The sequence below is a fragment of the Macrotis lagotis genome, chromosome 6, assembly GCF_037893015.1.
Source record: "Macrotis lagotis isolate mMagLag1 chromosome 6, bilby.v1.9.chrom.fasta, whole genome shotgun sequence".
NCBI classification, from domain to species: Eukaryota; Metazoa; Chordata; class Mammalia; order Peramelemorphia; family Peramelidae; genus Macrotis; species Macrotis lagotis.
Genome location: NC_133663.1, coordinates 224,419,562 through 224,437,313, shown reverse-complemented (window position 1 = coordinate 224,437,313; position 17,752 = coordinate 224,419,562). Strand labels below are relative to the sequence as shown.

At 36.5% G+C, this 17,752-nt stretch overlaps 2 protein-coding genes across 4 annotated transcripts in view; one reads left to right on the top strand and one right to left on the bottom strand.

The window, feature by feature from the left end:
* The window catches only part of CTPS2 (CTP synthase 2), a 122,438-nt gene that overhangs the window by 52,775 nt on the left and 51,911 nt on the right, over window positions 1-17,752 (bottom strand). For all 3 annotated transcript variants that reach the window (XM_074192368.1, XM_074192366.1, XM_074192367.1), the window contains exons 10-13: window positions 17,483-17,571; window positions 15,780-15,874; window positions 14,458-14,520; window positions 14,263-14,306 (exon numbers count right to left, since the gene is read on the bottom strand). In XM_074192368.1, the coding sequence (XP_074048469.1) occupies window positions 14,263-14,306; window positions 14,458-14,520; window positions 15,780-15,874; window positions 17,483-17,571 (291 nt within the window). The remainder of the gene's footprint in view (window positions 1-14,262; window positions 14,307-14,457; window positions 14,521-15,779; window positions 15,875-17,482; window positions 17,572-17,752) is intronic.
* S100G (S100 calcium binding protein G) lies at window positions 1,698-6,011 on the top strand. The gene is made up of 2 exons (XM_074192365.1): window positions 1,698-1,835; window positions 5,907-6,011. Exons 1-2 carry the CDS (start codon window positions 1,698-1,700, stop codon window positions 6,009-6,011), a joined length of 243 nt encoding a protein of 80 aa, XP_074048466.1.

Sequence of the window (17,752 nt, the reverse complement as noted above, 5' to 3'; positions counted from 1 at the left end):
TCCAAGGTAAGATTTTCCTGATTTTTAGGCCAGTGTCCTATCTACTATGTCATGCTACTTCTCACTCATTTACAATAATATGAAGTAAAGTCAAAAGGGAAAGAACACTATTGCCTGGAGAGAATCAGAAAAGACCTTGTACAGGAGCCAACACCTAAGTTACAAAAGTCAATCCATGCTTAATTAGATTTAATTTTTTAAAATTTTATTTACTCAAACTTTTCAAAATACAAACAAAATAAGCATCAGAATTCAAGATAAAAAAAAGAAAAAATTCAAACTTACTCTTGGGACTCTGTACCATTAGGCAATATGATGAGGTGGCCCTTAATTGTATATTGCCCTTAATTATAAAATTATCTTTTGAGGTTCACACAGGTCTCGAGCTTAAGTTTCCAAAACCGTTAATCATTACCTTTAAGAGGCAAATGACAAACAAAAGAAAAATTCCATAATCAGGATGGCATGTGTCTGTAAATACTATAAAAAGTCAAAGGAGTCCTTAGGTCTTCACACTCTCTTTGGACTCTTCTAGTTGTGCTACTGCAAGGCAGACCAGGTAAGTCCAATTTTAATCCAATCTAAAATTCCTATTGCTCTCCTTAGTTATACATTTTTCTTATAAGAATATGTTCATTTCAGAAGGAAAGTTATAAAGAGAATCAGACAAGTGATCTCATGTTAGTTGTGCTTTTGCATTTTAAGGATGGATTTAGTCCAAAAGGGAGATCAAAAAAAGAACCAGACAAAGAATGGTTTGAAAACTATAGTCAAGGAAAAAAAAACCTGTAGTCAACAAATTAAAAAAGAAAAGCAAATTTCAAAGAAAGAAAACCTGCAATTTCCTATACAATCCCCTTTATTCTGTTCAACTGTGAATAGGTAAATGTCCAATCTATTTGGTTCTAGTTACGTTCAGAATAAAAATAAAATTGATTGAGGGAGAAAGAATGGGTTCATTCCAATTATGGATTGAAATATAGTCTTTTCCTCAACAAGCTAAAGGGTAAATATTTTCTATCAGTGTCCCTACTAACATTAAGGTTAGCAGCTGTTCCCAGATGCACCTTCAAAGGTACGTCCTGAATAAACCAGATATGTTACATTTAAAAGAGGGATGTTAGCAATGATTAATAATGGAACAGTTTGGACCAATTTCAAGAAGACCCAGCAGATTCCGATACAAAAAGGCTCATGGGTTTACTAACTTGCTTTCTCAACTTCAGATACCTCTCCATCTTCCTCTAAGAAAGGACATCAAAAATCGAGGTATATCAGCTAACTTCCCCTAAAGACCCTATCATCCTACTCCATTATGTCTTCCCTTCCCTCTCTTTCATTTACTTCTACTCCTTATCTGTTCTTCATCATTAACAGCCTTCAGAATTAACAGCCTACTGGCAGAAGCAGTATGGTACAGTGAATAGAGCTGAAAATAAAATAAATCTAAAAAACAGATTTTAACCTGATAGAGCAGTCACTAATATGATGCATCAGTTGCCTCACTAAGGGTTTCTTATACTCATGAAATGATAGGTTTGGACTATATTTAAGAACCACCACATTTTTAAAGTACCTAAACAAATTTTTACATCAATTGATATGTGTAGTTCTTTAACTTGGTCTCTTATACACAAGATTTTACTCTGACATTTTTTTCAATGAATTCATTTTCCTTTAAATTTATAGGAAATAAAATGAGTGGAGTGAAAAAGTCCCCTGAAGAACTCAAAAAGATTTTTGAAAAATACGCAGCTAAGGAAGGTGATCCTGATCAACTATGTAAGGATGAACTGAAACTGCTAATCCAGGCAGAATTCCCACATTTATTGAAGGTGAGTGAACTTCAGCAGCCCCACCCAGGCTTATGATGAGTATATGTGTAAATGTGTGAGGATGAGGATGAAAGAAGAGTTAGATAAATGACACCTAAGTGTAAGAGATAAAAGATGAAAGCAGCTAAGCAGTGCACTAGACCTGGAGTCAGAAAGGCCTGAGTTCAAATTCAGCCTCAGATACTTGCAAGCTATGTGACCCTTGGTAAATCACTTAACCACAACTATAGCCCCGCCCAAAAAAAGAGATAAAATACTAAGTAAACTCCCAGAGGATTATTTGAGCACCCTAGATTCAGTCCCATTGAGTGAAGTCCACCATTTTCTTGGAGACATGCTAGTGAAGTTTAGCAAAGGATTGGGAAAGGGCAGTCAAGCAAAGAGCTAACAGTGACACTTTAGTTTGTTCTGTATTTCTATATGACTGCATAAACAGCATAAAGACCCAGCTTTTATCAACTAAAGAGCATTTGTTTTCTTTCCCTTCCATTTCTTCCTCCCCACTAAAAAAAAAGTAAAAACAAATCCTTATAACAAATATACAGTCAAGTTTCCATGAAGTGCTTTTCTCCATGGGTTTTCCTAACTAAAGAAACAAAGCTAAAATTTTATCTTTAAATCTTCAATGACAAGACTAGTTTTTATGTTGTTGTTTAAAGTCACCTATTTAATTCAAAAGTGTAACAACTGATTTCTAGACAATTACTAGAAGTGAACTGATTTTCTTTTGCCATAACATCTCCTTTTACCTCAAAATAATCCAAATAAGAATATATCTAAATTTTCCTTGGGGGCAGAAGGGATGGGTGTCTGCTCCCCATTTTCTTTTTTTAAAGCCTCCTTCCTATGGAAAGAAGCATTATGATATTTGACTTCCAGAATTCTATTTCCTTAGAATTCAATCCTGCCTCCCAATGATTTATTTCATATAAAGTTGCTTCACTTCGGAGGTTTTATTCAGAAACATTCATTGTTGAAGTAATGCTACAGAAGGAAACTTTTTTCATTCCCTCTCCCTCTCTCTACCCCCTTCCTACACTTCTTCATCCCTTAAATTCTCAAAGAATCAGTTTATCTTAAAATTATAGTTTTTCAGTGTTAGGATATTTAAGTTGCTGAAATTGGAGACAGGAAGAGTTCAATTCAAACCTGGCTACCCCCATTTTATTAGCTGTATGACCCTGGTAAATCATTCATATTATCTCAGCCCAAGTTTTATGATAATATTTTCCATTCATCAAATCTCCCAGTACTGTAAATATAAATGAGATAATATTTGTAAAACATTCTGCAAACCTTAAAGTAGTGAATTGAACATTAGCTATTATTTTCATTTAACTAGTTGTATAACCCTGGGTAAACCATTTATTTATCTTAGCCTAAACTTCATCATAATATTTTCCATTCATGAAATCTCCCACAGTTGTTTTTAAGTACAAAATGAGATAATATTAGTAAAATATTTTGTAAACTTCAAAGTGCTAAATGAATATTAGTTATTATTATTATTATTGTTGTTATTATTATTACTTTAAGCCATCTAATCCATTTCCTACCCAAAGCATGAACAGATCCCACAACAATATTTCTAACAAGTAGTCACTTACTACCACTATATAATTTACAGTGATTGGAAACTCACTCTCACCTGCCCTCCTCTAACTCTAGAGGCACCACATTCCATTTTTAGATAAGTCTACTTGCTTTTTGTTTTGTTTTGGAGGCAATCTGGGTTAAGTGACATGTCCAGGGTACAATGAGTAAGTATTTGAGGCCAAATTTGAACTCGGGTCCTCTTAACTACAAGGTCAGTGCTTTATCCACTGTGCCATCAATTGCCACCAATCACCACCCCGCCCCACCATACACACTTTTAACTACTAAGATATTGTAGAACAATGAAAAGACTCCTAGATTTGGAGACCAAAGAATTAAATTTCAATCCTACTTATGCTACTTTCTACCTATATTATTTTAGGGCATCATTCTCCCTTATGTGAAACATGGTTGCCCATCTGAAAAAAAAATGAGGGGTTGGACTATATGTATGACCTCTAAGATGTCTTTTGGCTCTAAATCTGTAATTCTATTTTTCAGGCAAATTCTACCTTCCTATAACTACAACCCATTGCTTTTATTTCTGCCCTCTAGAGTGTGGGGCCAAGAAGAACTATCATATTGGAATCTTAAATTTCCTTAATAGATAAAAGGATGTTATTAGCAACAAAAATCAGTTTAAGAAAAATAAATTTTGTTTTTGTAAAAAAATTATTTCAAGATTCAGTCCTAAGAAATAAAAAACAAACATAAGAAAAAACAAAAAAAATAAGAAAATAAATAGAACAACTCATTTGAGCATATTTTATGGCTCAGAGAAACAAAATACTCCAAAGTTCTTTGAAAGATCTACTTTGTATATAAGATTTAACTGGACCTGCTAATTAATCTGCTCACTTAAAACAAGCACATACTTTGGTTTCTAGTTTCACCATGATGAATTATATAGTCCCATTCACACTTAGCATAAACTTTAACAAAGAAGCATATATTTTTGTGCCCATATATCAGAAACAGAATAGTATTTTTGCTTTACTTTTGCAATTGTGGCATATCCCCAAGATTTCTCAGTTAAAGTCCTATGATTTTGCCACAACTCACTGTTCTTATCTGAAGTTGCCTTAGAAATAAAAACAAAATAATTTCAATCTCTTTCCATTCAACTTGGAATCAGAAAAATCTATGTTCAGGCTGATGCTTAGATTCACTTTTTTTTTTGTAACCTCTCTGAGTCTCAGTTTCCATAGTTACAAAAATGAAAAAAAATTATCCTTAGACTACCTAACTCACAGGATTGCTATGAAGAAAGGAAGGTGGTGCACTAGGTGGTACAGTGGATAAAGCACAGGCCCTGGAGTCAGGAGTACCTGAGTTCAAATCGGGCCTGGCAAGCCACTTAACCCCATTTGCCTTGCAAAAACCTTTAAAAAAAAAAAAAAGGAAGGTGCCTTAAACTTTAATGTCTTAAGGATTCAGAGTGTACTCAGGAACCCAGATTATAACTTCAGTATAGTAAATGATTTCTAAGAATGTCAATGCTTTTTATAAACGTTAGTCTGTAAACGCTGTAAACCTTTACCCATATAAATTATGAGCTATAACCTTTATTAGGAAGCAGTGCCATATGATAAAAATGGAAATTAGTTGGATGTTAAGTCAAAAGACCTAGATTCAAATCTCAGCTCTGTCACTTAATAACTGTGTAAACCTAGGCAAGTCCTTTAACTGGGCCTCAGTTTCCTCATCTGTAAAATGAGGGGGTTGAAGTGATGACCTCTAAGGTCCCTTCCATTTCTAGATCTGATTTTTATATTTTTGCATAGAGAAGTAAGAGTAGCTTGCTCATTAGGCAACCAGCTATTATTATTTCCTAGGATCGATTTTAATTACATGGACTATTGAAATTTCTAAAGCCTAGATTGAATCTATTGAATCCAAGAAAGAGGGATATCTATGCCTGAAGTATGAGAATCATTTTGAGGGTCATGAAGTAATATACTTAAAAGGCAATTCACTCTCATGTAAAATGCTTTAAGGTTTACAAAGCACTCTAAATACATTATTTAATCACCACAATTATTGCCTCTATTTTACAGATTACTCAGGTTAGTGACTTGTCCAGGACCATACAGCTAGTAAACATTTAAAGCTAGATTTGAATTCAAATGTTCTCAACATGAAATCCAACTCTCTATCCAACATGCCATAGTCTCTGCTGACATCAGTTTCCTAAATAAACTAGAAGTTCCCCTAAATGCATATATTCACAGCCTTTCCAGGAAAGTAGAGCCAACAACTTTCCCTTTTCTTACTGGTAGAAATAACAATAGCAGCTGACTGGGCTTCTCTGTCTCTCTCTCTGTCTCTCTGTCTCTCTGTCTCTCTGTCTCTCTGTCTCTCTGTCTCTCTGTCTCTCTGTCTCTGTCTCTCTCTCTCTCTCTCTCTCTCTCTCTGCCCGTGTCCTCCCCACCCCTCTCTCTTCCTTACCCACTAACCCTATTTATCTTAAACCAGGGGCCAACCAGTCTGGATGACCTCTTTAAAGAACTGGACAAGAATGGTGATGGAGAAGTCAGTTTTGAGGAATTCCAGGTCCTGATAACGAAGATATCCCTGTGAACTCAATCCTTAGAGAACAAGCAAACAACATGCAACCAAGCTGGAGGCTCAACGCTAGCCATAAGTCATAAAATCCCTGGGCTGCTACCATTAAGCACAAGTTTTTATTCTTCAGCACTGTATGGTCCCAGTTAGGAAATCAATGAATTATTAATAAAGATATTTTTAAATTCACTTTGTATATGTGTTCTCCACAGAAACTTTACAAGAGCAACTTGATGTTTAAAAGGGGTTTTTAAAGGAATCCATAAACTCCAACTCTCAAGTCAAGATTGATTTCATGGGGTCCTATGAACTTGGGTAAAAAAAATTACATTTTTATTTCCATTTGGTTTGCAGTCCAATATATTTTATTTTATGCATTTAAAACAATATCATGAGAAGGGGCCCTTAGGTTTCATTAGACATGATATAAAAAAAAGGTGAAAAGCCTCTGGTATAGAGGCAAGAGTTCTGGCCTGGTAGGTAATAGACCTAGATTCTAGGCACTATTGTCAGTTTACTTTGTTGCAGGACATTGAGAAAGTCTCCTCTTTATGAGACCTCAGTTTCCTCACCTGGAAAATGAGGGGTTACAATGACTGTGTTCAGCTGGTAATAATCCCACAGCATATTATTGTCCATCTTCATTTTAGAAGAGGACCAATGACATCGGAAGGGTGATGTCTTAACTTGCCAGTGAATTGGATTTAAGTGAGGCAGAATTGTGGCAAAGTTATCAACCTCACTCTCTATCATCTGTAAAATGATAGGTCAATAAGACTGGTGATGGTCCCTAATTCAGTGGGAGACCTTGGTCTTTTTAAGCAAGGGTCCTTCTGGGTCTCAATTTGTCTGAGGCAATACCCATTCAGTAATTAAAGGTTAGGTAAGAATTGAGGCAAAAGATGATCTAGTTTGTCTTCCCAAAAAAATCTATCTGGAAAGGGAAGACACTAAGAGTTTTCATAATATACAGTATGTGGCAGCTAGGTGGCATAGTGAATAGAGCACCAGCCCTGGAGTCAGGAGTACCTGAGTTCAAATCTGGCCTCAGGCACCTAATAATTACCTAGCTGTGTGGCCTTGGGCAAGAGTTTGCCTTGCAAAAACCTAAAAAAAAAAAAAAATTAAAAAAAAAAAGAAATAATCTGCCACAGATTATCTTAATCAGGGGTCTTTTTCATGAGCCACTAGAAAAGCATAGCTTAAATCCAGGGTTCCCAACAATGAAAAACTCCGTGAGGGAATACACTGAGTTTAAATAAGGCTCCTAAATAAAACAGAAAGTAAAACTAATAAGTCAAACAGGGCAATCTGTCTATCCAAGTGTCCTTGACTCAGTGCTGTTTAGTAGGTATTAGCACTTCTACATGGACTACATCCAAAATAGTTATAATAAATAGCAATGATTTTTCTCTTATATGGTAAACAGGAAAGGTTTGAAATGTATAGTATATAATGAAATAAGGAGTGGAAGTAGGGGGTAAGATTGTCTCTGGAGGTCTAGCCTATACAATCTAAATTCATCAAAATATCAGCTCCCTACTTGGTTTCCAACAACAGGGCTGTGTGTGTGTCTGTGTGTCTGTCTGTATGTGTGTGTGTATTACAGACAAAGAGAACCCCCCTAAGGCAATCTGGTGAAGCCTATAAAAATAACGATTTTAAATCCAAAAATTATAATACATTGGATTACAAAGGAAACCAATTATATCAAGATAGCGATATATTTTTCCCCTCAGTCAAGTTCAGAGTCTTCCTGAAGTGTATCTTTTGACCCTGGCATGCAGGGGCGGGGGGGGGGGGGGGGGGGGGGGGAAGAGAGTTGTCTGTGAATACCAGGTTAACTGCTCTAGGGGCAGCTAGATGGCACAGTGGAAAAAATACCAACCCTGGAATCAGGAGGACCTGAATTCAAATCAGACCTCAGACACTTAATAATCACCTAGCTGTATGACCTTGGACAAGTAACTTGACCCCACTGCCTTGCCAAAAAACCTCCTGAAATAAATTTTTAAAAAAGACTGTGTGCTTTAGATAAAGTCCATCACCTGTCTGTAGTATCCTCCTAATCAAGGATGATGAATAAAATAAGAAGGGTAATAAGCAGAAACAACTTTGCTACAGACCTTGGCAACATACTTAATAAGAGGCAAGGATAATCATAAATAATATAGACCAACTGATGGTTGCTAAAAGTGAACATTAAGATATAAGCCATTCTGATGAAGAATATCATGATTGATTCAGTATGCAAGGAATAATCAGGCTATATAAATTAAAAGCTAAGATTCATTATGGCAGTGAGAGCTCTTATGGAAAGTTCCTAATTAGAGAACAGAAAGTGCTAAGCCTGAAGAGAAAATTCAAGAGAATATTGACAAAGTAAAAAAAAGAAAACCAAGAAGTGGCTAAACTATAAGGACCCACCTGATTCTCTTTACAAAGTCTAATTAGTACAAAGAGGCTCATGTTCTTAAAGCACATATTTACCAATGGAACTATTAAATCTCCCTCCATTTAAAATCCAAAGACAATAGGACTGCAAGGCAAGAGAAATGCAATTTCTTTATACACTATCCTCTCTGGGTTTTCACAACATTGCTTTGTTGTGTTATTCTTTTCTATCTGTCAAAGAGATAATTCATTCTCTTTTATAGGATTAACATGCATGTCCCATCCCTTACAAGTGAGAATTCCTGCTCCTTTCTGCTTGTCCCTGCACATTCTTTCTCAATGTATCTTCAGTTGCCATGAATTCAGATTACTGCCAAAATTACAAGTCCAGACCTCATCTCTTTCCTGTGCTCTAGTGAGTCAATACTCATTTATTAGGGTATTGACTATGAGCCAGCCACTTAAGTGCCAGTGATACAAAGAAAGGTAAAAACAGTCCTTGCCCTCAAAGAGCTTACAGTCAAATGGGAAAAGACAAAATGCAAATAACTATGTACAAACAAATTATATATAGGATAAATTAGAGATAATTAACAGAGAGAAAACACTAGAATTTTAAAAAATTAGAAAAGCTTTCCAAATAAGAGGTAGAATTTTAGTTGGGACTTGAGAGAAGAGAAGAGAGGGGGACGGCTAGGTGGCACAGTGGATAAAGCACCGGCCCTGGAGTCAGGAGTACCTGGGTTCAAATCTGGTCTCAGACACTTAATAATTACCTAGCTGTGTGGCCTTGGGCAAGCCACTTAACCCCATTTGCCTTGTAAAAAAAAAAAAACCTAAAAAAAAAAAGAGAGAGAAGAGAAGAAAGGAGGAGAAAGAGCATTCCAGAATGGGGGATGACCAATGAAAATGCCCATCTCCCAGTGGAAGATGAAAGTCCAGGGAGAAGAATGGCAAGGAAGCCAGTACTACTATATTGAAGATTTAAATGAGAATGGAAGGGTGGGGAGTTAAATGTGAGAATCCTGGAAAGGTAGGGAGGGAACATTATGATTATGTTTCATGGGGTTTTTTTATCCTTCATTCTTGAAGACGACCACATCATCAGGGAGATGATGCCATGACAAGCACATGAAGTGGATTTGAGTGAGGGGGCAGGGCTAAGTCACCAGCCTCACTTTCTCCTCCAGTCATCTGGGGTCAGTGGCCAGATATGGATCAGGACAACAGGAGGTGGCCCTAGATGTGAGGCAATCAAGGTTAAGTGACTTGACAAAGGGCTTTGAACACCATAATAAAGGGCTCTGAATACCAAACAGAGGATTTTATTTTAGGTTCTAGAGAAGTCACTGGAGGTTATTGAGTAGAGAGAGGGGTGACATGGTAAGATTTGTCCTTTAGGAAGATCATTTTGATAGATGGGTAGAAGTTGGTGGTGGGGGAGAGATTTGTGATGAACAAACAAGCCAGCAGGCTATTGTAAGAGTCCAGACATGAAATGGTATGGGGTTCTACCAGGATAGTGGCAGTATCAGAGAGGCAGACCATGGAAGATATGTTACAAAGGTAAATTGGATAGGACTTGGTAACTGATTGGTTCTTTCCAACTCTAATTATAATGCTATTCTTTTTTTCTCCTCACTTCATCCTCAAACTTATTCATCTGTGCATATTTCACAAATCAGCAGCGATAAAACTTGACTTAAAATTAAAACTAACCTTGAAGGCACAGTAGCAAGAAAGTGATAGACAAGATAAATGACTAAAACTAGCATTAGCATGTCAAAGCCTACAGTCTCTGGCTGTCTCAGAGTGTCTGTTTCAGAATGCCATTGCTTTGAATATTTTCTGATTTATTTCCTCCTTTTAGCAAATCAGTTCTCTCTTCTACAAGTGATTTTTTTTTTCAAAATCATGCTGAAGTTTAAGTAAATGAAAGTCACAAAAAGTAAAATTCTCTCTCACCAACTAAATAGAAGAGGAGGACAGAGTGCATAGAAGCAATTCAATCACTTAACTAAGATCATAGAGCTGGAGGGAACCCCAGAGGTTATCTACCTGAACCCCTTCAATTTGTTGAGGAGAATGAGATCTAGGAAAGTTAAAAATCTTAGCCAAGGTCATGTGGGTAGTGTCAGATGAAGGATTTTAACCCCAGGTCTCTGACTCCAGGGCAAATGCTCTTACTATCCAGAGGTTATAAAACAATTTGGATGTGGCATAATAGAAAGGAAAAGGACAGTAATTAGCAATACCTTGATTAATCTGGGAAGAATATAAGATAGCTATATCAGAGAAAAAAAAGACCTTGAAACAGACCAAGGGAAATCAAATTTGTTGTAGAAGCATTAAATGCCTTTATTCCCCAATCTATCAGTTCTGTTGGGGGGAAATGGAGAAAGAGAAAGAAGAGGGGAGATGGAAGAAAAGAGAGTGAAGAAAAAGGAAGAAGGAAAAAGAGGAAAGGGAAAAAAAAGGAAGAGAGAAGGCAGAGAGGGAGGAGAAAGAGAGGAGAAAGGAGATGAAGAGGGAAGGAGGGAAAGAAAGAGAAGTAGGAGAGAAAAAGAATGGAGAGAGAGAGAGAGAGAGAGAGAGAGAGAGAGAGAGAGAGAGAGAGAGAGAGAGAAGAGAGAAGAGAGAAGCAGGAAGAAGGAAAGGGAGATAGAGGCAGCTGGTGGTGCACTGGATAGAGCACAGGCCCAGGAGTCAAGAGGACCTGAGTCCAAATTTGACCTCAGAGACATAATAATTATTTTTGTGTCCTTCGGCAAGTCACTTAATCCCATTACATTAAATAAATAAAATTAAAAAATAAGAGAGGGAAAATGCTAATCAATTGAACAAAATGTTATTCAATGCATTTCTAGAGTAAATGAGAAAAATAAAAGGCTTTTAGTCTATACCTATCCTTATCCAAAAAAAGTCTATTCTCTTTTTCCTTACTCCTTTTTTTCTATTTTATCTAAGGGAAACTAGGCAAGATATAATTGCTCTGTACTTTGACTATTGGTTTATTTGAAGGCTATAATACCCAAGAGCTGCCCTAAAGGAGGGTCAAGAGGGTCAATGCAATGAACATTTATTGTCAATGAAAGAGATTTTAACAACAGCATAGAATCTGATGGGTGGGGATACGTTTATCAGGTGGTTTGTTGATGTACCAACAGTCTCATTTGTTGGACTCAAGAGTATTTACAAGGAGGCCTCATGCTTTCCTCTCATCACTGACTCAAACACTGCTGATTCTGAGATTGAAAACATGTATAACTTTCTTCAGCCAGCTAATTGCAAGTCAGTAGGATTTCCAGTATTTTACCTGCTCTGGCTTGAGAGGACTCTGAAACAAGTTGGCTGAAAAGAAAAATGTATGAAGGACAAAGAGAAGGCCTGGGGCTGTAAAAGCTATGTAACAGTGACCTCTTCTGGCAAAGTTACTTTTTCTACTCCCCAGCAATAATCTTATTTAATAAAAAAAAAAAAAACAACATACAAATATTAGTCTGGTACAACTATTTCCAAATTCACATCAAGGAGCATTTCTCATGAAAATGAGAAGTTGTCAGAGACTCCTAATTAGTATCAACACTTCTATTACCTATAACTTCAAAATATCATCTGCTTTATTAGATGCTGGTGAAGAGGCTTGGAATCAGAATAATTCATCTTCCTGAGTTCAAATCTGGCCTCAGACTCTTACAAGCTGTGTGACCCTGGGCAAGTCACTCAACTCTATTTGCCTCAGTTTCCTTATCTGTAAAATGAGCTGGAGAAGGAAATGGCCAATAGCTTGGCCAAGAAAAGTACCAAAATGGGGGTCACAATGAGTCAGACATTAACTGAAAAATCACTGAACAACAATTTAGTCTCAATTACTTCTCTGGTTTTCCCTAATCTTCTATATCCAAAGACTTGCCAAATCCTGTCGGTTCTGCATTTCTCTCTCCACTTATCCTGAGACTACCTTAATTCAGAATCTCATTGCCTTTCTTTTGGACTGTAATAGCAGCTTTGATGATGATGATGATGATGATGGTTTTCCTAAATCCAGGTCATTCAATCCTCAATTCACAGATCATACAATTACAACATAATCTTCCTGACTACTCTGATCAAAAAACTATAGTAGCTACCCACTGCCTATTGGATAAAATACAAACTCTTGGCTGAAAGATACTTCTCCAGGTTCAAATTCTAGGCCTTTAATTTCTCATTGTTCCTATATGTCATCTCCATGAGGCCACAGATCAAAAAGGACTACTGGTTCTCTTCAGATCACATATTCTCCTGGCATTCACGAAAGCTATTTTTTCCAAACCTACAAGATTCTGACCTCCTTCAGGGCTGAAAAGCAGATGCTCTTCTCTTCCATGAAACCTTCCTTAATCCACCCAACTGGAATTTCTCTCTTCTCTACTATTTCTTATACCTTTGTTTTGACTCCTCCTTTTCCCCTTATAACATGTACACAAAAGTACAAGTCTATGAATTTCTTTGGAGTGGAATATGTCATGTTTTTAGACTGTAAACTGAGTCTTTTGTTACCCAGTACTTAGCACAGTGACTGATACGTGGCAAGCATTTAATAAACATTGATTGATGATGCAAATATCTTGTAAAAGAATATATATTTGACAACTGTTTGCTGCTCTAAATTTTTTAGCATATAAAGAATATCAATGAATTATCTCTGCATCCTTTTTAATTCAGATTCAATACTCCAATAGTCACGTATTTATTAAATGGTGGGTGGGTAGCACAGAGGAAAGAGTGTGGAAGATCAGAGGTAAAATCCAGCTTTAGATACATGAACTGTGTGATCTGGGCATGGCATCTAATCTGTTAACCTTAATTTTCTCAATTGTAAAATGATTTTAATAACAGCATCTACTTCCCAGGGCTGCTATGTGTACCATATGAGATAATATTTGTAAAATGTACAATGTACATAGTAGTTACTATAACAATCAATCAATGAACATTTATTAAGAATCAGATATTGTAGTAAGCACTGGGGAGGAAAAAAAAAGACAAAGGACAGTTTGTACCCTTAAGGAACTTGCATCCTATATTTATTCTCCTTCCCCTTCACCTGCTGGGATCTGCGAATCAGGAGATAATACAAAGTACCATGGGAGTTCATAGAAGGATCGATATTTTTTTATTTATTTAGGGTTTTTTGAAAGACAATGGGGTTAAGTGACTTGCCCATGGACACACACACTAAGTATTGTTTCTGAGGCCAGATTTCAACTCAGGTCCCCTTGACTCCAGGGCAATGCTACACCCACTGCACCAACTGGCTAACCCAAGATCAATATTTCTAGTTGCCAATGGGGAAGATAGTGATGGTGGGGAAAAAAAGATGAGGAAAAGATTCATGGAAGAGGTGACATTTGAACTGATGAATTCCTAAGAATTAGACAATATAGAAAAGCTACAAAATTATTGATATGTGTTAACACACACCAATCTTATTAATTAGTAAATAGGCCTTAAAAACTGCTTAGTCAAACCCCTTTGGAAGAAAGGTAATGTGAAAAGACATTTTTGGACATGGTCATTATGATAGGAATTTGCTTTGTCTGATCATGTTTAAATTTTTTACCAAGGGTTTATTTTCCTTTTTTTGTTGTTGTTGTTCAACTGAGGGAGATAGAAAGGTGAAAAATTGAAACAATTATAAAAAATTTAAGATTGAAACTCTAATGAAAAGTTGATAGGATAGACTGTATAAGACATACTTGAGTCTGGATACAAAAATAATTTCATAATTTAAATTATATTTTAGTAAAATAAGAAATATACATATGTTTTGTCTTAGAAAACAGTAAGGATAGAAAATCAAAATTAGTGAAAAAATAAAGTTACTTACAACAGGAATGCTGGTGTTTGGTATAAATTCTGTAGAGTCAGCATCTGAGCATTAAGAATGAAAAGTTTCAGTAAAATTATTTCACTAATTTCCCTCGAAAATACCTTAAATAAGAGGAGTATGGTTTTTGTTTATCTGAGGCTTTTTAATGAAAGAAATGATAAAAGTGAGGCCTTGAGGGAGCCCTAGACTCACCTTTCCAACCAAGGCAGTTCCTGGCAAATTCTATCACTGCCAGCTGCATCCCTAAACAAATTCCTGTAGATCAAAAGAGAAGGCATGTCATCACTGAACATGAAAAACCAGGAACAAAATGACAAATACACCAAATACAAGTTAAGTTGGCCTCTCACTTAAAAAAACCAATGGTTCCATCAGTTTGGATCTATACACCACTAACACAAATTATAATTTCTCTATATAATATTAGGAGGGAGGGAGGGAGGGAAGGAGCTAAGAAGGAAGGAAAGAAGGGAAGGAGAGGAAGGAAGGGAGGAAAGAAGGGTGGAAGGAAAGGTAGAAGGGTGGAAAGGAGGGAGGGAGGGAGGAAGGAAGGAAGGTTTGGGGACAAATGGAAAATCCCAAGAGATAGAGTCCTGGGTAATAAATCAATTTATAAAATGGACTAGCTAATAATCAATAAATTTATAATCAGTAGTCTTTCTCAATAATTAAAAACAAAGCCATGAAGACACTGAATTCTTTAGTTACCTGTGTAAAAGGGGATGCCCCTGACAGGAGAAATCAATTGGTTTGATGGATATTTAATGAGGAAGTGAACTAGAAGTCTTCATCCCCTCTTGCTGAGAAAGTGGCTTGATCATGAGACTCAACAACCTCTGGCAATCTATATCTCTATCCAGACCACTCTGGTTGGTTTTCTCCTTCAAAAGTTAGTGGTGCAATAGGCATATGAATATAATTCTCATCTGAAGTCCAATGGTATTTTGGCAAAACATTTGTTCTACCTAAGATCACATGTTGAGGGTCAAAAAGGATTGTAGAAGTCAACTCTTCCATTTTACAGTTGAAGCTATTAAGGTCAAGAAAGATTAAGTGACTTTCCCAAAGTCACAGAAGTAGCTAAGAGAGCTGGGATTCAAACTCAAGTCTAAGTCTAGTCTTTTTTCCATTATAACATTATGTTTCTTCTACAGAATCAAGCTTAAAAACTTCTCCTCAGGGTGGCTAGGTGGTGTAGTGGATAAAGCACCAGCCCTGGAGTCAGGAGTACCTGGGTTCAAATCCAGTCTCAGACACTTAATAATTACCTAGCTGTGTGGCCTTGGGCAAGCCACTTGAACCCGTTTGCCTTGCAAAAAAAAAAAAACCTAAAAAAAAAAAAAACTTCTCCTCACCAAAACAGAATAAATGGGACTGCTTTCTCACCCCATTTCTCCAAATTGAAATCTGTGATATTATCAAACCCAGATAAAGGTTAAATTCCCATCCTACTATTTCTCATAACTGATATAAATTATGTCATTATATTGTTAATTGCATGAGTTGAGTCTTACCCAGGAAAGGTATGTTCTTGGTTCTTGCCCAAGAAATTGCCCGGAGTTTTCCCTCTGTGCCCCTATAGCCAAAGCCTCCTGGTACTAGAATACCACTGCAAAAAACACAAGAAGCATCTAGGTAAGTGAACACCATTCCTTTTATTTTCTACTATCACCATTCCTAGAGAATAGTAAATCACTCATCAAGAATAAAGGCATTTGGGGCTGCTAGGTGGCACAATGGATAGAGCACCCGCCCTGGAGTCAGGAGTACCTGAGTTCAAATCGGACCTCAGACACTTAATAATTACCTAGCTGTGTGGCCTTGGGCAAGCCACTTAACCCTACTTGCCTTGCAAAAACCTGAAAAAAAAAAAAAAAAGAATAAAGGCATTTAGGGACAGCTAGGTGGTGCAGTAGATACAGCATCAGCCCTGGAGTCAGGAGGACCTGAGTTCAAATGACTTCAGACACTTAATTATCTGTGTGACCTTGGGCAAGTCACTTAACCTCACTGCCTTGACAAAAAAAAAAAGAATAAACATACTCATATGCACCTGGAATTTTTAAGATGAATTAAGATTTAAAATAAAAGTAGAGCCCTGAATAATTTTAATTTTTTTCTTACATTTGATGATGTTCAATACCACTTATGAACTGAAGCAATAGCTTCATTTAAATTTTACTCATGTATTGAAAGATATTTGCAGCTAGGTTACTTTGCCTGAAGTAAGTACGTGATTTGATGTCAATTCAACAATGCAAAAATTACTCATGAATTGGCTGTTACAACGTCTCTTCTTGAAATCTTCCCAGGGGATGAAGAGAGTTTGGACCACTATGTAGTACCATTTTGTGTAACACAAAACTAATGAATATTTTCTGATCTTTTGTGTTCCCATTTGGCATTTGAACTGTATAATAGCTGAGGAAACAATCCAAGAAAGGATAAATCTTGGTCTATATTCTGCTCTAAAGAGATTATTCCCTGCCCACCCACCCCCCAAAAGGCATTGTAAAAGATACTAAGAGCTATTAAATTCAAGCACACAGGGGCAGCTAGATGGTGCAGTGGATAGAGCACCAGCCCTGGAGTCAGGAGTACCTGAGTTCAAAGCCAGGCTCAAACACTTAATAATTACCTAGCTGTGTGGCCTTGGGCAAGCCACTTAGCCCCACTGCCTTGCAAAAAACTAAAAAAAAAAAAAAAAAATTAGCTAAAGCATCTGAGAAGATTATTAGCTACCAAAAAATCTCAATGTTCCAATGGATTGACAGATGGGAGTATTTAGAGATTAAATGCATTGCTATAAAATAATTTTACCAAGGTGGTTCCCAAACTAAAAATGTGAGAATGATCAATCATATAGAAAAGCAAAACCCTCAGGTAAATGATAATAAAAGCAGGAAACATATAAAAATAAAACAAACATTCCCAAACCATCTCACAATTTAACTTGAGATATCTTCTCACTCATACAAAAACAAAACATACTCCTACCAGGTCAAAGCTTTCTAAGTACAATTCTACAATACAATTTTGAAGTCATTACATTATTTATTCTTCCCCCCCACACCAGCCAATTCCCATCACATGTACAGGTAGAATTTAGTGACCTTGAGTATATTTTTTAAAAATAAATTTGAAATACACAAAAATTATACAAGGAGTAAGAGATCTGACTGTTCCCAAGTATCTATTACATACAATGGCTACTCACTCTGCTTTGCATAGCTTCTGCCAGGCTTCGTGGAATCTTACAGGGTTCTCAACCTCAGAAGACTGCTCTAGATCAATAGAATCTACATACTGAGAAGCAAATCAATAAGCATGTATTAATCACCTATTATGTGCTAGGCCTCACGTAAGACATTAAGGATACAAAGACAAAAATGAAATAGTCCCTGCCCTAAAGTAGCTTATAATCTGTGTAGAGAAGCAATAGATTCATGAAAGTGAAAATAAAGTAAATACGAGACACTTTCTGGGA

Bases quoted from the DNA above. Each gene is read 5' to 3' on its own strand.
- S100G (XM_074192365.1), top strand. From the start codon at position 1,698: ATGAGTGGAGTGAAAAAGTCCCCTGAAGAACTCAAAAAGATTTTTGAA. The intron at 1,836-5,906 runs GTGAGTGAACTT...ATCTTAAACCAG, and splicing joins AATTCCCACATTTATTGAAG to GGGCCAACCAGTCTGGATGA.